Consider the following 15,262-nt stretch of genomic DNA (forward strand, 5'->3'; position numbering starts at 1 on the left):
CCCTCTGATCATCTTGGTGTCCCTCCTTTGGACTCGCTCCAGCAGCTCCATGTCCTTCCTGTGTCTGTACAGAGGAGTTTCATGGAGACTTGATGTTTGCTGTGAGAGTGTAAAAGACTCAGTAGGCTCAACTACATGTCCTGCTCCTGGTCTCTCCCTCAGGGATATCCTTCCCAGCTTCTGGTTGTCCTTGTTAGGAGGGCTCCATAGTTCCTCTGTGCTGTATGTCAGGGTGGGGAGGCTTTTGGAAACCTCACAGCCTTCTAGTTGCTCATTTCTCCCCCAAAATGTGTTTTCAGGCAGCCTCAGATACAGGAATTTCATGCTGGTGGACCTTAGCAGCCCATGGGCACCACAGAGGGTCTAACTGGGATGCTTTAGGATGGATTAAGGGCCTGGTCATCACCTGCTTCCCTGTGAGCCCCTCTGGCTCGTACCAGGAAATGTGAGACAACCCCTGATGGGTTTTCCTTATGGTTTGTCACAACCTATGGAGACTTCTCCACCCACCTCCTCAATTTCAATATTTTAGGGTCATAAGACCAAGGGTATGTTGTGAAGATGCACCTTTTTAGACCACTCTTTTTAGACCACCCTGCACAGCTTGTCCCCTCCTTCCCTGCGTGGCTGAGGCTCCTCTTCCGAGGGATGTGGCCCCCCCAGGGAGGCAGCCAAAATGAACAGGGAATGAGCTGAACCTCTGGAAAGCTGAATGGATTATAAGGAAGGATCTGGAGGAGGTGGGACATCCTGCTGTTAGGGGGATCCCATGAAAAGGGACCTGCAAGAGAACATGGACATCCCTTGGCTTAACTCCTTCAGCAGGGCTGGCTGCCACCTCACATCTGTGTAAGACAAAGGGAGCAAAGTCACTGCTGTTGCTCAGTTCCCAATGTTTGGGGGGGATTTAAGGGCTGTCTGGGTCTTAGCCCGGGTCATTAGGCAAGTTACACCCTGGCAGCATTAATAAATTGTAAATAATCCTACAAGAATCAGAGATGAAGTTATTTTACCCGCGCCAGGGTCGTCCACTGAGGACGTTCTCAGCAGCACCTGGAGCCAGCAAAAGGCCTCTCTGAGATGAACAGAGCCCCAGCAGGGTTCAGGACTAGCAGAATTCAGGAAGAAGCAGGTGTATGAATCCCTACACACTGCTCCTGGTGTGTCAAGGACTTTTGACAGCCGTGTTGAGAAGGTGGTGACCTTTCAGAGTCGGTGGAGTGGTGCTGTACAGCAAGGGCATCCAGAAAGGAAGGGGTTTCTTTTTTTTTTTTTTTTTTTCTCAAAAAGCTTTGAGCAGGTATTTCCTGCATATTTCTCCCTCCTAACCTGGCTGGGGTATCCATTCCAGGAGGGAGGGTACATGTAATTTAGGAAGAAGGTGGCCAGGTTCTTTATTTACAACGGCTCTGCTGAAGGAGCAGTTTGAGATAAGGGAAATGAAGAGCTCTCTAGGTGTGTTGGCAAAGAAAAATGCACACTGGAGGTTGAATTAAACACTTCAGGGCATGCAGGGCTTAAAGATAAGCCAAGAACTTTGGCTGTGGACATACAGAACAGTGTTTTCATGGCTCCTCCTGTGCTAATGGGAAGAAAAAGCCTAATTGGTTGGAAAGGAACAGCTCTTTGACCCTTTCCCTCGGTTCAGACTTGAGCAGTGCCTGTTCTGGGGGGGGGATGAGTGTGTTTGTAAAATTCCTGCTTCAGGAATTCTCCAGTGGGAGAGAAGAGGTTGGTATCAGTGTGTGCAGGAAGTGTTGGTGCTTAAGGAATTTGAAGGTGATGCCTGGTTAGGCCACAGTAGATGACACTCGACCTACTTCTCGACACCACATTTTCAGAATTACCCACATGCAGGAGATGGTTGAGAAGGAGAGTGGAAAAATGCAAATGACAGGTTTAATCACTGGAAACAGTGAGAAAAAAAATGAATGATGGGAGCTACTAGAGGGTTGAGTAACACTGAAATGAGATTCTGATCTTTATAGACTTTCCCAATCTTTTTCTAAAGGTTTTGGTTGTCGGGTTGTTGTTGGGTTGTTGTTTTTTTTTTTTCCTTTGGGTGGAGGAGAAGGTTGGAAGTTTCATAAGGCTCCTACCTGGTGATCAATAATAATGACAGGGGAGCTGAAAGAACTGGGTTCTCCAAAAGATTAATTGACTTCAGAGAGGGAGAAAGTGTTTACAGCTGCAAGCCAAGCAGAAACCAAAAGAGGGTGCTCGGATAGATGTTATCACCCCCCCAGAGTGTGCAGGTGAGCCTGGGCTCAGCTCTCTTCACCAGCAGAGCCACTGCTCGTGGGGAGATGTTTTGAGATGCCAGCCTGTGCCTTCAGCTGGCAGTCAGGGGACTGCACACTCCCCCAAGAAATGCTGAATTTGCACGACACCGTCTCGGGGCCCGACGACACCTTGAGAACAAGGCTCTTTGCTGGAGATTGTCTTTTGCAGATTAAACTTCCCAGACTGTAGCTCAGATCAAAGCAAGGTGTGACTGTTTCCCTGCTGGGTTGAGGAGGGAGCAGTGGGAAAAAGCAATTAGAGGTATTTCTACATGATTTTATGTTTGGGGTTTTTTTTTTAATCGTAGACGATCTTCCCGGCAGCGGAAACAAATAGTTGAGGGCACCAACCTATAAAATCCTCTTCCTGTGACTGGTATTTTCATTCTACCAGTGTAGTAACCACCAAAAAACCCCCCCCAGAGAGAGACATCAGTTTGGTTGATCATATGATTGAAGTTTATGAGGCTGGAATCCTAAAACTGCAACCAGGTCCTACTGAAACAGCTCAAAAACATCCTTCTGCCTTCTCAGCATGATGGAACCTGCAAGAGGTTGATTCTGTCTGAGAGGATACTCTATTGGGAATTGGACAGAGGGCTTTGGAAAGCTTTGGGAAGGATGTTGGAGACTGTAGTTGATGTGGAAACAAAATCTGCAGATGTTTCCAAGTTAACTTAAGACACTGGAAAGTGTCCACATTCTGGACTCTGCAGTCAATGGAATGTTCTCTGAGGGACAAGTCAGTGCTTTTCTCTGGAGACTTCATTGAAGCATCTCACCACGTTGTCTGCAGAGATAGGACCACCTACCTCCCAATTCTAACCTGTAAATACCTCCTCAATCCTGGTTCTTGGGGGGTTCAATGGAGTGAAATTTGGATATGTGGCCCTCAAAAACACCATTTCCAACAAGGCCACAGAGTCAACACGCTCAGCAAGTCCCCTGAAGCCTGAAACAGTGTTTTAGAAAGTGTCTTTAGTGCAGAAACACTTTAGTCCTGTGTTTTGTATGAAACAAAAAAAAGGCACACTTGGCATGGGCTTCATTTCACAGAGGTTTTTCTGCCAATACTTGTGCCCTGAATTAATCCAAAGCTCAAAAAAAACCCCAACCCATATCAAGCCCCTTAGAGAGGGAAAATTAGTTTAATGAGTCCTTTCCTTGGTCTTCTCCTGTGGGTTCCCTCAGGTTCCCGCAGGAACTTGCCTCCTTCCTACAGGAGGACTTCCACAGAGCTTTCCTGGGTGGGACTTTTCCAAGGCACTTGTCCATCCCAGCTGTGAGGTATCGTGGCATGATTCATCTGGAGGCTTCCACGGTGCAGACATACCCCACTGATCCAGTCTGGCCAAGGGGGGCAAGGCCATGATTCACCTCAGCCCGGAGCAAACCTCTGGAACGGGCAGATGAGCCGTGACGTGGAAGTGTCTGTTCCTCTCCACTGGCTGGTTACAAAAGCAGGCTGGGGTGGGTGGATCAGCTGGAGGAGTCCATGTCACAGACATCAGAAGGTGGGTGACACGAACACCTGCTCAAGGTGAGCTGCCCTCCTCCCTCTTTTAATGCAGTAGGAAGAGAGGGGCACTTCCAGTTCATGCTATTTGTCTCATTTTCCCTCCCTAGGGTAGGATGGATTGTCCTCTAATGTTAAGTGGGAATTATCTTCTCCCAAAAATGCAGACGAGGTGGAAAGGGGCATCTAAGCTTAGGAAATCAGCTGAAAATCCGTTGCTTCCCCAGGCACCTCCCACCTTGTCCACCTAAAAGTTCATTTACTGGAGGGCACATTCTTGGCTGAGCTGATTATCTTGGTTTTAGACTCCTACCTGGGGTCATTTGGGATCCAGAAACTGATGTCTGGCTGCCTGGACAGGACTGATTTGTAAAGCTTTAGTCTATAGTTAACAAAGCCACTGAGAAGTGGCTCCTGACCATGTGAATGTCCACCTCCTTTTCCCTTCTGTCCCCTCTTGACCAGGTCCCCACCAGGAAGGGACTTAAGTGGCTGCAAGGACCCTTCTCCCATGAACAGCACAGACACTTTAAAACCACTTTTATCCTAGAGAAGTGCTAAAGTCGAGTTAATTTTCATCTGAACTTCAGCAATGATAGAATTGTTGTACTTTCATTTAGTCAGAGCAGAAGAGAGGGAAGGAGGGAAGGCATATTCCCTGATGGCCCTGCTGATAATCCAAACACACCAGGCTGCTCCCAAATGAAAACCACAGGGCAAAAATGAATGTAAACAGAAATACACACTGCCCAGGCAGGTTCCTCTCTGTCATTAATTCGGGGCAGAAAAGACAATCAAGAGATTTAATTAGAAGAAAAGGAAATCATGCTCTAAAAATCCCTTCAGTTTTAGGAATCAAGGTTATTATTAGAAGCACCAGTAAGAACACTTTAAAAATCTATCCAATTAGCTGCATATCTGCTGAGCTGACTTGTTTGTCTCCCAGGTTTCTCCAACATGATGGTTCATGGACACTCCTTCCAAGACTTCCATTGGGCAGAGCACAGAATTTGCACTCAAGTTTAATTGGGGGGGGTGTGTTTGGTTTATTTTTTGTTGGTTTTGTTTTGGTTTGGCTTTAATTTCACCCTCCTCACCTTACCCAAAGCACCACAGAATGATGGTGTTTTCCCTTTCCTGAATTTTTGATGTTTCCCTTCCAAAGGCTGGTGTCTTCTCCTGCTGGTGTTGTTCCTTTGTGTAGCTCTGGAAGTGCTTTTGCCCAGGCTATTCCCTGGGCTTCCTCACTGCCAAAATTTCCCATAAAACATCCTGTCTAGGTATACTTGGCTCTCAAAGAAAGAAATTCAGGTTTGACCCCCCTGGTTTTAAAGAAAACTCTCCATATGAGCTGAGCATCTTTAGAAAGAAGCAGCACAATGATGGGTTAAGGCTTTGAGAGGATGAAGAAAAGGGAAGGAAGGTATTAAAAGCAGCATTTCTTTCCTTGCTGGGCCTGTAGGGAACTTCAGGAGACAGAAATGATGTTTTTGGGGAGCGGGGTGACAGTGGAAATGACATTTCCCGGTGAGGGGAATGCGAAGGAACCGAAGACTCTGATTTTCTGTCCCCATTCTTGTGAACCAAGTAACAAGGTGAAAGCCAGCCTGAAAGTACCCCTTTCTCCTTGTTTTTCCACCCAGGTCCTTGGCAATTGGTCACCAGTATTCCTCCCTGGGGACTCAGCCCATCCTCTGCGGGAGCATCCCGGGCCTGGTGCCAAAGCAGCTGCGCTTCTGTCGGAACTATGTGGAGATCATGCCCAGCGTGGCAGAAGGGGTGAAGATTGGGATCCAGGAATGTCAGCACCAGTTCCGAGGGAGGAGGTGGAACTGCACCACTGTCAATGACAGCTTGGCCATCTTTGGGCCCGTGCTGGATAAAGGTGAGTGCAGCGCTGCGGGTTTGGGAACAGCAGCGTCCGTGGTTGAAGCAGCAGCAGAGACCTTGGGAAACCTGCTGGGAACTCATTTCCTTCTGGAAGATTGTCAGGAGACAGGACTTGAGCTGGACAAAGGACGTGTGTGATACAGGCAGGGAAAATTGAGTTGGCCCAGGAGCCCACCCGAGCATTTCAAACCTGACCCAGAGGGTCTTTTGCAGAGACAAGAAGGTAACTCTCACAGGGATAGCAAGGACCTGGGGGCCTTCCCAATGTCAGGAGGGTGGTCACCCACCACCCCCAATGCACAGCCAATCCCCACTGCCAGGTAACCACTGTTTTCACCTCAAACCTCTACTGGGACTGCAGAGGTGACCCAGAGAACTGGGGAGTGCCCACAGGGAGTGGGGTCACCTCTGACCCTTCTTGGAGCAGGAGGTTGGACTGGAGACCTCCTAGTGTCCCTTTATGAATTATCCTACCATCCTGTGCCCCTGGGAAGGAACACAAGGATTATTGTGTTGGCAGTGGCCAAGCTGGATGTCTGACTCCTTTCCTGACCCCATGGAATGTCATGCTGCATTTCCAGCTCTCCAGATAATGGTAGAGGGGAGATGATGGGCTCTTGGGGATGGTTCCTGGGACAGGCCTTATCAGATAACAACAGTTTTGATACTGGAGTGGAACACAGTGAAGATCAAAGGGCTGGGGAAATCACCATCAATTAATGGTTCTGCTTTCATTGTGTATGAACGTGGCAAATTAAGACAGGGGGAAAATTCAGGCAACTATTTCTGCACCCTTTGACAGAAGTGGGAACTCTCAGAAATGTTTCACCCTAAGATGTTGGGTGCTGTGAGATTTAAGCCCCAGGCTAAGTCTGGGTATCTGGTCTTTTCCCTTATAAGTTGGTAGGAATCTATTTTAGCCTGTAAGAACTTTTTTTATCCTTCTTTGCCCTTGTATGTCTTTTAAAGTCCAGCCTGCTCCTGCTGGTCTCATGAAGTCTGGGTTAAGCTCTGCCTTTCCCTTTAGCAGAAAAGGGCCCATTCTTCCTTCCTTGCTTCTTTCCTTCCTTTCTTCCTTCCTTCCTTCCTTTCTCTCCCTCCCTCTCTCCTTCCTTCCAAGTTCCTTCTTTCTTGTTCCTTCCAAGTTCCCTTCCAATCCAAACTGTCCCGTGACTCTTTGCTTCATTCTGATGTCACTATTTGGGTTTAGCAGTGAGAAACCATCCCAAAATAATCATCTGGAAGACCCACGGCATGGGTGAGCCCATGTGAAAGTCTCACACCACAACATTTTCCAGGCATTTTTCCCTGCTCTGGGTACCTCACTCCTATAGCTGGATTAGGCCAAGAATGGATATTTTCCCCATACACGACATGACTTGTCCAAGAACATCCACTGGGCACAGGCAGGAGGTGAAGCAGATAACCCATGGCTGGATATCCTCAAGGACACACAGAATGATTTGGGTTGGAAGAGACCTTAAAGATCATCTTGTTCCACCCTCTACACCTGCCACTATCCCAGGCTGCTCCAAGCCCCATCTGACCCAGCCTTGGACACTTCCAGGGATGGTGAGTCCCTGACCTCTCTGGGCAACATGGAGCCCCTCATGCTCCAGAGAGTCTCAGATTAGACACCCCACATCCATAGCAACAATCCCTGTGAGTGAGGACAGGGGTCCTCACCTCCTTGCTGCCCAAAGGAACCCCAACCCCACAAGTGCCAAACACTCATCCCACGGCGGCGGCGGCACGAAGGGTCTGCCCCTGCCTGAGACTGGAGGGCTTCTGTAACCAGGCTCAGGGAGGGAAAGGAGACTGGGACTATTTCATAACTGAAGAATGTTGTTCCTTGAGGGAGAATCAAACCACCCTTCAGTTTTGCTTCACCTACAGCAGGAGGGGGGAGTGAAAAGAAAAAACAGCTCGGTCGCATTCTTGTGCGGCAGATCCCCCAGGGTAGGAACATACTTGAGCTCCTACCCAGAAAGAGAGAAGGAGAAAAGGAGAGAAGGAAAGCCAGCAAGGAAAACTCTATTTTGCAGCTTGGATTTTAAGTCACCTGAGATCCAAGTGCAGCTTCTTTTTGGAGTTAGGGGAGACCCCCATCCTCCCTCAGCACAAACCAGAGTAGCCCCTAAAGCATGTTCCTGTTGCCTCACGGACTATCTGCACTTTTTCCTTTGAAAAGGACCAGTTTTAATGCCTTCAGGAAACCCTTTCTAGGCCCAAATCTTGCTGAGGCTGCCTTGCTGCCGTGGCATCTCATTGCTCATTCAGGGCTAGGCTTGAGCTGTGATTCAGCAGTGCCAAACTGTCACCAGACGCTGGTCCTTTTAAGAGCCATATTCTGATATCTCATCTAAAACCAGACTCTTTTTCCCCATGATCCTTCTTTTAAGGGGAAAAAAATCCCACATATTTTAGCTCAGACTATATTTAGTCTGAGATATATATATAGAGAGATATATATATAGATATATAGATATATATTTTAAGCCAGGCCTAATCTCCAGAGGTCCCTTCCAACCCTAACAATTCTGGGATTTTGTGATCCTGTAACGAATCGCAAATTAAACAGGAATGGCTTTGATGAGCTTGGCTATGAGGGATTAGTGATGTTCAGGGGATCCTGATCTGCTGTTGTTTGAAGGCAACACTTGCCAGGTTTGCTCCTGTGTCCCTTTAGCTCTTTGTCAGTCACTCAGGCCACAGGAAAAGCAGAACCCCCCCATCCCACCCAGCTGTTTGACTACTCTGGATTGCAGGTCCTTGGCTGTGGAATAAACATTCCCTATCCAGGTTGCTCAGAGAGGCTGTGGACTCCCCATCCCTGGAATTGTTCCAGGTCAGGTTGGACAGGGCTTGGAGCAACCTGGTCTAGTGGAAGGTGTCCCTGCCCATGGTGTTGAAACCAGGTTTTTCTCCCCCTTTGTGGTCTTGGGAGTGTATGGGCAGCTGTGCAGCTTCATGGAGAAACATTCAGATAAGTGCCACTTGGAAATCCCTTGGGATTCCCATTTGGGGAATAGGTGTCTTAGGTAGCCTAGACTATTGGGAATGCAAGGAACAGGATGCCTGCACAGGAAAAGAAGTGAGTCTGATCTTTTTCTCTCTACCTAAACCTGCCCATCTTTTTATCAGTCATATATGAGAGGTTACAGTTCATGTGATTTTTAGTACCCTAGAAGTTCAAATCTCAGCTTCTGGACAGAAGACCCTTCACTTGCACTTTTCTAACAGTAATTTGTAAAGGAAGAAAAAAAGTATGTTCTTATGTGGTTCTTCATCTGTATTGTAGGAAAGGAGAAATTTATGGCCATAGCAAGGTGACCTTAAATGGAGACACAGCTCATGCTCAGCCACTTACCTGAGAGGCTTGGCAGTTTGTAGGCAGTCATTGCATCTCCCAGTTTACTAAGGACAAGGGAAGATTTTTTTGAGTTGCCTCTAAAAGTACACAGGATGACATTTTGGAGGATGTAGGAGAGGGACACGCCATCCTTGACAACAGAAAGTGAACGGTGCATCCTAACAAACTCAAACTTCAGTGCCACATGTTTGGAACTGTGATTTTGCCTTTATTTTAGCTTCTGTGGACTGGAGAGGCTGTTGATAGTTTTAGAGTCTCTCAATGCTCCGAGAGCTGTCTTTGAAACCCCTCTGGGCAGAAATATGAACTCAGGAGAAGTCACACAATAAAAGCTTATCATGGCCCTGTCTCTTTAAAGGACCTCAAAATAAAAGTTTCCTCCCTCTTCTCCCCCCCCCCAATTCAATAAAAGTAAATTACCTCCAACTATTTAAGCCCCCCAGTTCGTTTAAATTTAAAAAGGGAGCCCTTGTCCATCCATTTCTTTCACTCACTCCCACCTCCTTCTGCTAAAGGCTGGCCGGGGCTCTAAACCTGCCAGCTGGGCTGAGAAATGGTTAATAGTTATTGTGGAGGAGCAGCTTTTAATGAACTATTGAAGAATGATACATTGATGGAGTAATGGGAGTTTAAGTCCCTCTGTAATGAAACAGGTTCTCAGCGCGGCCCCATTGTGGTGTAAATACGGCACGACTCTCCCACTGTTTGGTCAGGACTAAATAGCAGAGGCCAGAGGGGGGTCAGCTTATGGGGTCTTCGCTTTAGTTAATCAATCTGATTGGATTAGGGTCACTGAGATCCCTAATAATGTCAGAGGTTACGCCAAACTGGATTAAATGCTTTGTTGGGGAGGGCTCGGGTTCTTTCAGCTCCGGCCGACGGGGGCTTGTTTATTAGACTTGAGCGCTCGTGCAGCCTTGGGAAGCTGCTCCGGCCCTTTTTTGTGGATCGGGATGTGGAGAGGGGGGGGTGGTTTGAACGAGCCTGTGCTCCCCCGGTGCTCTGTCAAGTGCGTGCACCCATCGGATGTTCCCTCTGGGGACGCAGATCAACCTCCCCGCCGGACAAATGAGGGCCCGGTGGGTGATGCCGAGACTCGGGGGCACAAATTCCTTCCGGAAACGATGGGCTGGCCGCTGACCCTGCTGGAAGGCGAATGTCGGGAGTCACAAAGACAGGGGTAGTGACCCACTGCTCGTGCCCCCCTGGGTTAATCCCGTCCCTGCCCAGCAAAGGGATGCTCTTTTCGGCGCAGCTCCTGTTTGCGCAGTTCCCGGGACGAGCACGGAATGAGACACGGAGTATTCAGCACCACTCCATTGCTCTGTTATCAAACTGGGGTGATCCCAGAGTCACAGAGTCAGCCAGGTTGGAAAAGACCTCTGAGGTCGTCGAGTCCAACCTGTGACCCAACACCGCCCTGTCACCCAGACCATGGCACTGGTGCCACATCCAGTCTCCACTTAAACACCTCCAGGAAAGGTGACTCCATCCCCTCCCTGGGCAGCCCATTGATGTCTTGCCTTCCAGCACTTCCATCTCAAATCGAGGTGGGATGGAATGGGATGGTGTCTCCCTGTCATACTATCCAGAGAGACCACAAAGCCCAAAACAATTACTGCTCTCTTCCCTCACGATGTCCCCGCAGACGACACTGTCTTATAAAGGTGTCAGAGTGTCCTTGAGGAAACGACACCAAACAATCCCTTTGAAGGTCACTCGACAATGAAAAGGGGTAGCAGTAATAGTGTGTTATTGGCAGAGATCTGAGGTCTCTGGATCTCAGCTGCCTCATTCCTTCCCACAGCAGAGCACATAATGCATGTTTATGGCCTGACAGCGCTGTCAGATTATCCAGGCAGACTTCTTGCTTGATGCAGACTGGAGAATTTCCCCTCAAGACTTCTGGAATGAGCCCAAAATCTGAATTTGACTACAACATCTCTTCCCAAGGGACATCTTGCCTTGACACATCACCAAGAGATAGGCAGCCTCCTCTTTTACAAGTCTCCTCCACTGCTCTGGTGTTGACAACCAGCCACTCTTATTTCCCCTTTGCTAGACTCAGAAAAGCTCTTCTAGAACTGACCATTTTCTTTGCTACTCAGACTTCCTAAAAGGTTAAAATTGGGGCCTGCAGAAGAGCAGTGGGCCAGCAAAAGTTTGGGTCTGTTCTGCCAGACAACGAGACAGGTCGAAGGAGTTCCATCTCTTGCTGGGGTCCTCCAGGGCATGATTCATCTGCTGTGCTCTAGACAGTTGGGATTAAATTATTCACACCCTGAAGTTTCTACATCTCTCCATCAATCACTGAGGGAATCCAGGGAGACCGGCTCTGGATGAGAAGACTCTTGCTCCCAGGGACTACGTGGAGGGCAGAGCAGGTATTTGTCTGCCTCCTGAGAGATGTGGCATTCAAATCACATCCAGTTTCACGTGGAATGCTGGGCACTGTTACCTTTGCAGTGAGGCTGATTTGGGACTAGGCTTGTTTTGAAGTTAGGCTTAATTTGGACTCCAGGCTTTTTGGGGATAAGCCCCGTGTGTTGTCTCTGTCAAGAAAGACAAAACAAAGCTGTGTAAAGGTTGACTCTTCTGTTCCTGTTACCCCTGTGGATGAGGTGATTGAGAAAGCCCACCTTGTGTCTAGTGAAATCCAAGTGATTTTTTTTTCCCCCCAGATTTAGCAAGAACGGAGCAAGGCTTTAAAATCCAGTTATAATCCCTCGGAGACACGAGTCTCCTCCGGATTTTTTTCTCGCCGTGTCATGACAATATCTCTCCACAGGCTCTCTGATAGGCCTGATCTCATCTTCCAAAGTTAGATGTCAAAGTCTGAGCTCGTCACCCCAGGCTCCCTTTGTAGTCAGTGGAGAGCAATCGGCATCTCCAGGGAGCAATTCATCTGACCTATCTCAGACACCTATCTCAGGAGAACATGAATCATGCCCAGATGTTTATTTCTCTCCATTGACTATAGAGGGAGCCTAGGGCTACAGGCTCAGACTTCCATGTGTACTTCTCAGAGGCCCAGTTTTGGGGGGCAGAGTTCCCACCCCTCACCTTTCTCCCATTAGGAAGCAATCCTGGCATCCAGTCGTGGTTGGAGAGGCCATTTTAACAATGGAACAACATGGCACCGAAAAGGACCTCCTGGACCACTGAACACAGGCTATTTAAGACATAATAACATCTCCTAATGGTTTAAAATTAAGATATTTAGCAGACCTCATCACGTTTTCCTGGTGGCATTCTGGCATCTCCGTGCCAAATCCTTCCCCCCATCTTTCCCTGCCTCTAGATCAGACTTCTCCACTGCTGCAATAAAGTAAGGCATGAGCAGAAAGCCACAAGATACTGATCCATCCAGGAGGTTAGTTACATGTAGGAGGTACTCTCTGCTCTCTCATGAAACTCTTCCCAAGAGGATCTGATTTCCAGCCACACCCCGTCTCCCTCTCCGCTAATGGCAATTTGGGCAGCTGCCCTGGTATCAACAACGGAGATCTACAAACTCTGCCCTGTACCTATGGGGAAGGAAACTGGAAGGATCAGGATTGAAAATGTGACTGTGCAAGCTCCTCTCAGCCGTCAGGATGCAGGAATACTGCAGGCCAGGGGTTTGCCAGCTCTGCTGAGGAAAAGGCTGGGAGATCCTGGCTCGGGACAGGAGCATCAGTTGTGTTTAGTGCCCCTGCAAGTTGAGCTTGGAGCTGGGGATTCCTGCAGGGGATGGGGCAGCACATCAGCACTGCCTGAGTCCACGTTCCAGGCATATTCACCCCTATTCAGCATTCCTGAACTGGGATTTATGTAGCCAACTCAGTCCAGGCAGCAGCATTGCAGGTGACAAGCAGTTTGGGGAGGTCTAGATGAGCTGCAACCACATCCCTGGTTTGCAGTCCATGCCATGCTGGGAGATTAACAACTTCCACTGAGCCTTGGCAGGAGCTGCAGGTTGTGAGGGCAGCAAAGAGAGATGCTCAGGAAACGTGCCAAGGTGTTATCCCTCATCCTTAGGGAGCAGGATACCAGTGGAGGAGCTCCTTCTCTTCCTGCTGGAGCCAGGTAGGGCCAGGTGACCATCAGAGGGGTCACTTCAGCCTCTTGTGACTTCAGAGGTGACCTTCCTGGGCAAGGATGGCACCAGAGGACTGTGGTCAACATCACCTGTGGTCGCACTTCCCTCTCCATCCCCAGTGCAACTGGAGGCTGAGCGTGGCCTGGCTTCCTTGGGCTCAGCTCTTTTCGGGGTTTCTTAGAGGCTCTGACCTCATCACCTCCCTACCTGCAAAGCGATCCCGGGATAAAGATCTGGCTCCTGCTGCCTCTGGAGCTGAGACAGCCCGTGTAAACAGCTGTAAACAGCCAACACCCAGACACGGGCTGCAAACCCGGCAGAGGAGTGATGGCGAAAAGGAAATGGCAGCAATTCCAGGAGCCGATCCCGTTTGCTTCCCTCCACCTCCCGCTGCACCAACCCTCATCTGTCAACCCTGACACGCTGCTTTTTTTTCTTTTCCTCTGCCTTTTTCTTTTTTTTTTTTTTTTCTTTTCTTTTCCTGGCGACTAAAACATCGGACGGGGGATCGGGGAGGGGAGAAGGAACAAGACAGCCCGTGGCTACAAAACCGGTGGCGGGAGGCGCTGGAAACTTCTGCCTCGGGCACAATGCGCCGGGCTGGCAGGGAGCGGGCTGCGTGGAGTTATGGATTTATTTCCTTCCACCCCCTCCCCTCCTTCCCTTTTCCCTGCTGGGTGCGCTGCATTCCCCAAACTGGGCTCAGGTTGGTTGCAACAAGGAGCTCCCTCTGCCGCATCCCCGAGAGTGCCAAGTCCAAGCGTGGGAGCTGGTCCTAGACAAAAGGGAACAGTAGAGGGAGCTGATTAGCATCCCTTTGTCCCGGGAGAATCCCAGCCCCAAATGGGCCCTTGGAGCACAACGGGAGGCACAAACACACACACACACACGCATGGACGGGAGCCAAGGAGGGAAACGGGGACGGCGGAGGCTCGGTCGCCTTCACCTGGGCTCTGGGGGGAAGGGGGACCCGCCGGGTTTTCCTTTGGGATGGGTCCTGAGCCGGGGTGCACCGTGCTGTCCGTGGGTTTCCCTTTGGGATGAGTCCTGAGCCGGGATGCTCCGTCCTCTGGGCGGGTTGAGGGGACAAACGTGTCTTCCCGCACTTCCCTGCACCAAACAGCCCAAACAAGCAAAGTCTTCTGACAAAGAGGGATCCGAGGCCTGTGAATGTGGCTTTTCTTCCCTGTGAGATGCTCTCTGAGCTGGCAGGGCTGAATAGACGAGGGGATTTTAAGGCCAGAAGGGGCTGTGGGATCATCTGGTTGGATTCCCGTGTAACAGGCAGAGAATTTCCTCCCGTCCCTCCCCGAGCAGATATGACAGGGCAGCAAAAGGAAAACCAGGGGGTACAAAGATGCACTGTGTGTTTCTTCCTGCAAAGGGATGGCACAGCAGGGGAATGGGGATGTCTTCTGCAGAGCAGGAGCGACAGGCAGACGAGGGAATTTTTGGCAAGACACAGATTTGTGCATTCGCTGCTAAGCTCTGCTGCAGGAGGAACCCTGTCCCTTGATGGATCAACCTCTCTCATTCCTTGTTTCCTCAGCCCCATCCCTCTGGGAGCATCTCCTTCAAGGGAAGGACTCATGGCCCAAGAAATCCACAGGGTTAAGAAGGAGGCAGGGATCAGGCACGAGGGGAGGGAATGGTTCCAAAGGATTGTTGTGACTCCAAACTTGTTGTTTGGATTTCTGTTGTGCTCGTGAACGAGGTGCTCGCAGGAATGACTTGAGGCTGAGCAGTGAGGACAAAGCAGGAGAGAGAGGCAAGCAGGGTTTTGGGGATAGAAATTCAGAGAGTCAGCAGCCAGCTGACATAGGTAGGGACTTCTGGGCCAGGGTAGGCAGGAGGTGCTGCACAGGAGGGGCCTTTTTTTGGAAAAACAGCATGAGATGGGTGAAACTGAGGTAGCTGAGGGCTCTGTGAAGCAGACTCCAAGACATCAATCAGGGAATGTGCCTCCTGCTCACCTTCAGCCTGCTCCCATGGGTCACAGAGGTGCTTTTGGAGAGTGTTGCCCACAGCAGACCACATAAGGTGGGCTCATAAAGAGGGATGTAGGTATGTCACAGTCTGGATATGCCCTAGGGAAGGGCTTGAAGGAAACTGGTGTGGGG

At 49.6% G+C, this 15,262-nt stretch overlaps 1 protein-coding gene across 1 annotated transcript in view; it reads left to right on the plus strand.

The window, feature by feature from the left end:
• Nucleotides 1-15,262, plus strand: part of WNT3A (Wnt family member 3A) — an 87,317-nt gene that overhangs the window by 44,330 nt on the left and 27,725 nt on the right. Inside the window, exon 2 of the mRNA XM_008922402.4 lies at nucleotides 5,442-5,683. Coding sequence (XP_008920650.1) covers nucleotides 5,442-5,683 — 242 coding nt within the window. The remainder of the gene's footprint in view (nucleotides 1-5,441; nucleotides 5,684-15,262) is intronic.

Source organism: Manacus vitellinus, unplaced genomic scaffold, assembly GCF_001715985.3.
Source record: "Manacus vitellinus isolate BGI_N305 unplaced genomic scaffold, ASM171598v3 scaffold_78_pilon, whole genome shotgun sequence".
Lineage (NCBI taxonomy): Eukaryota > Metazoa > Chordata > Aves > Passeriformes > Pipridae > Manacus > Manacus vitellinus.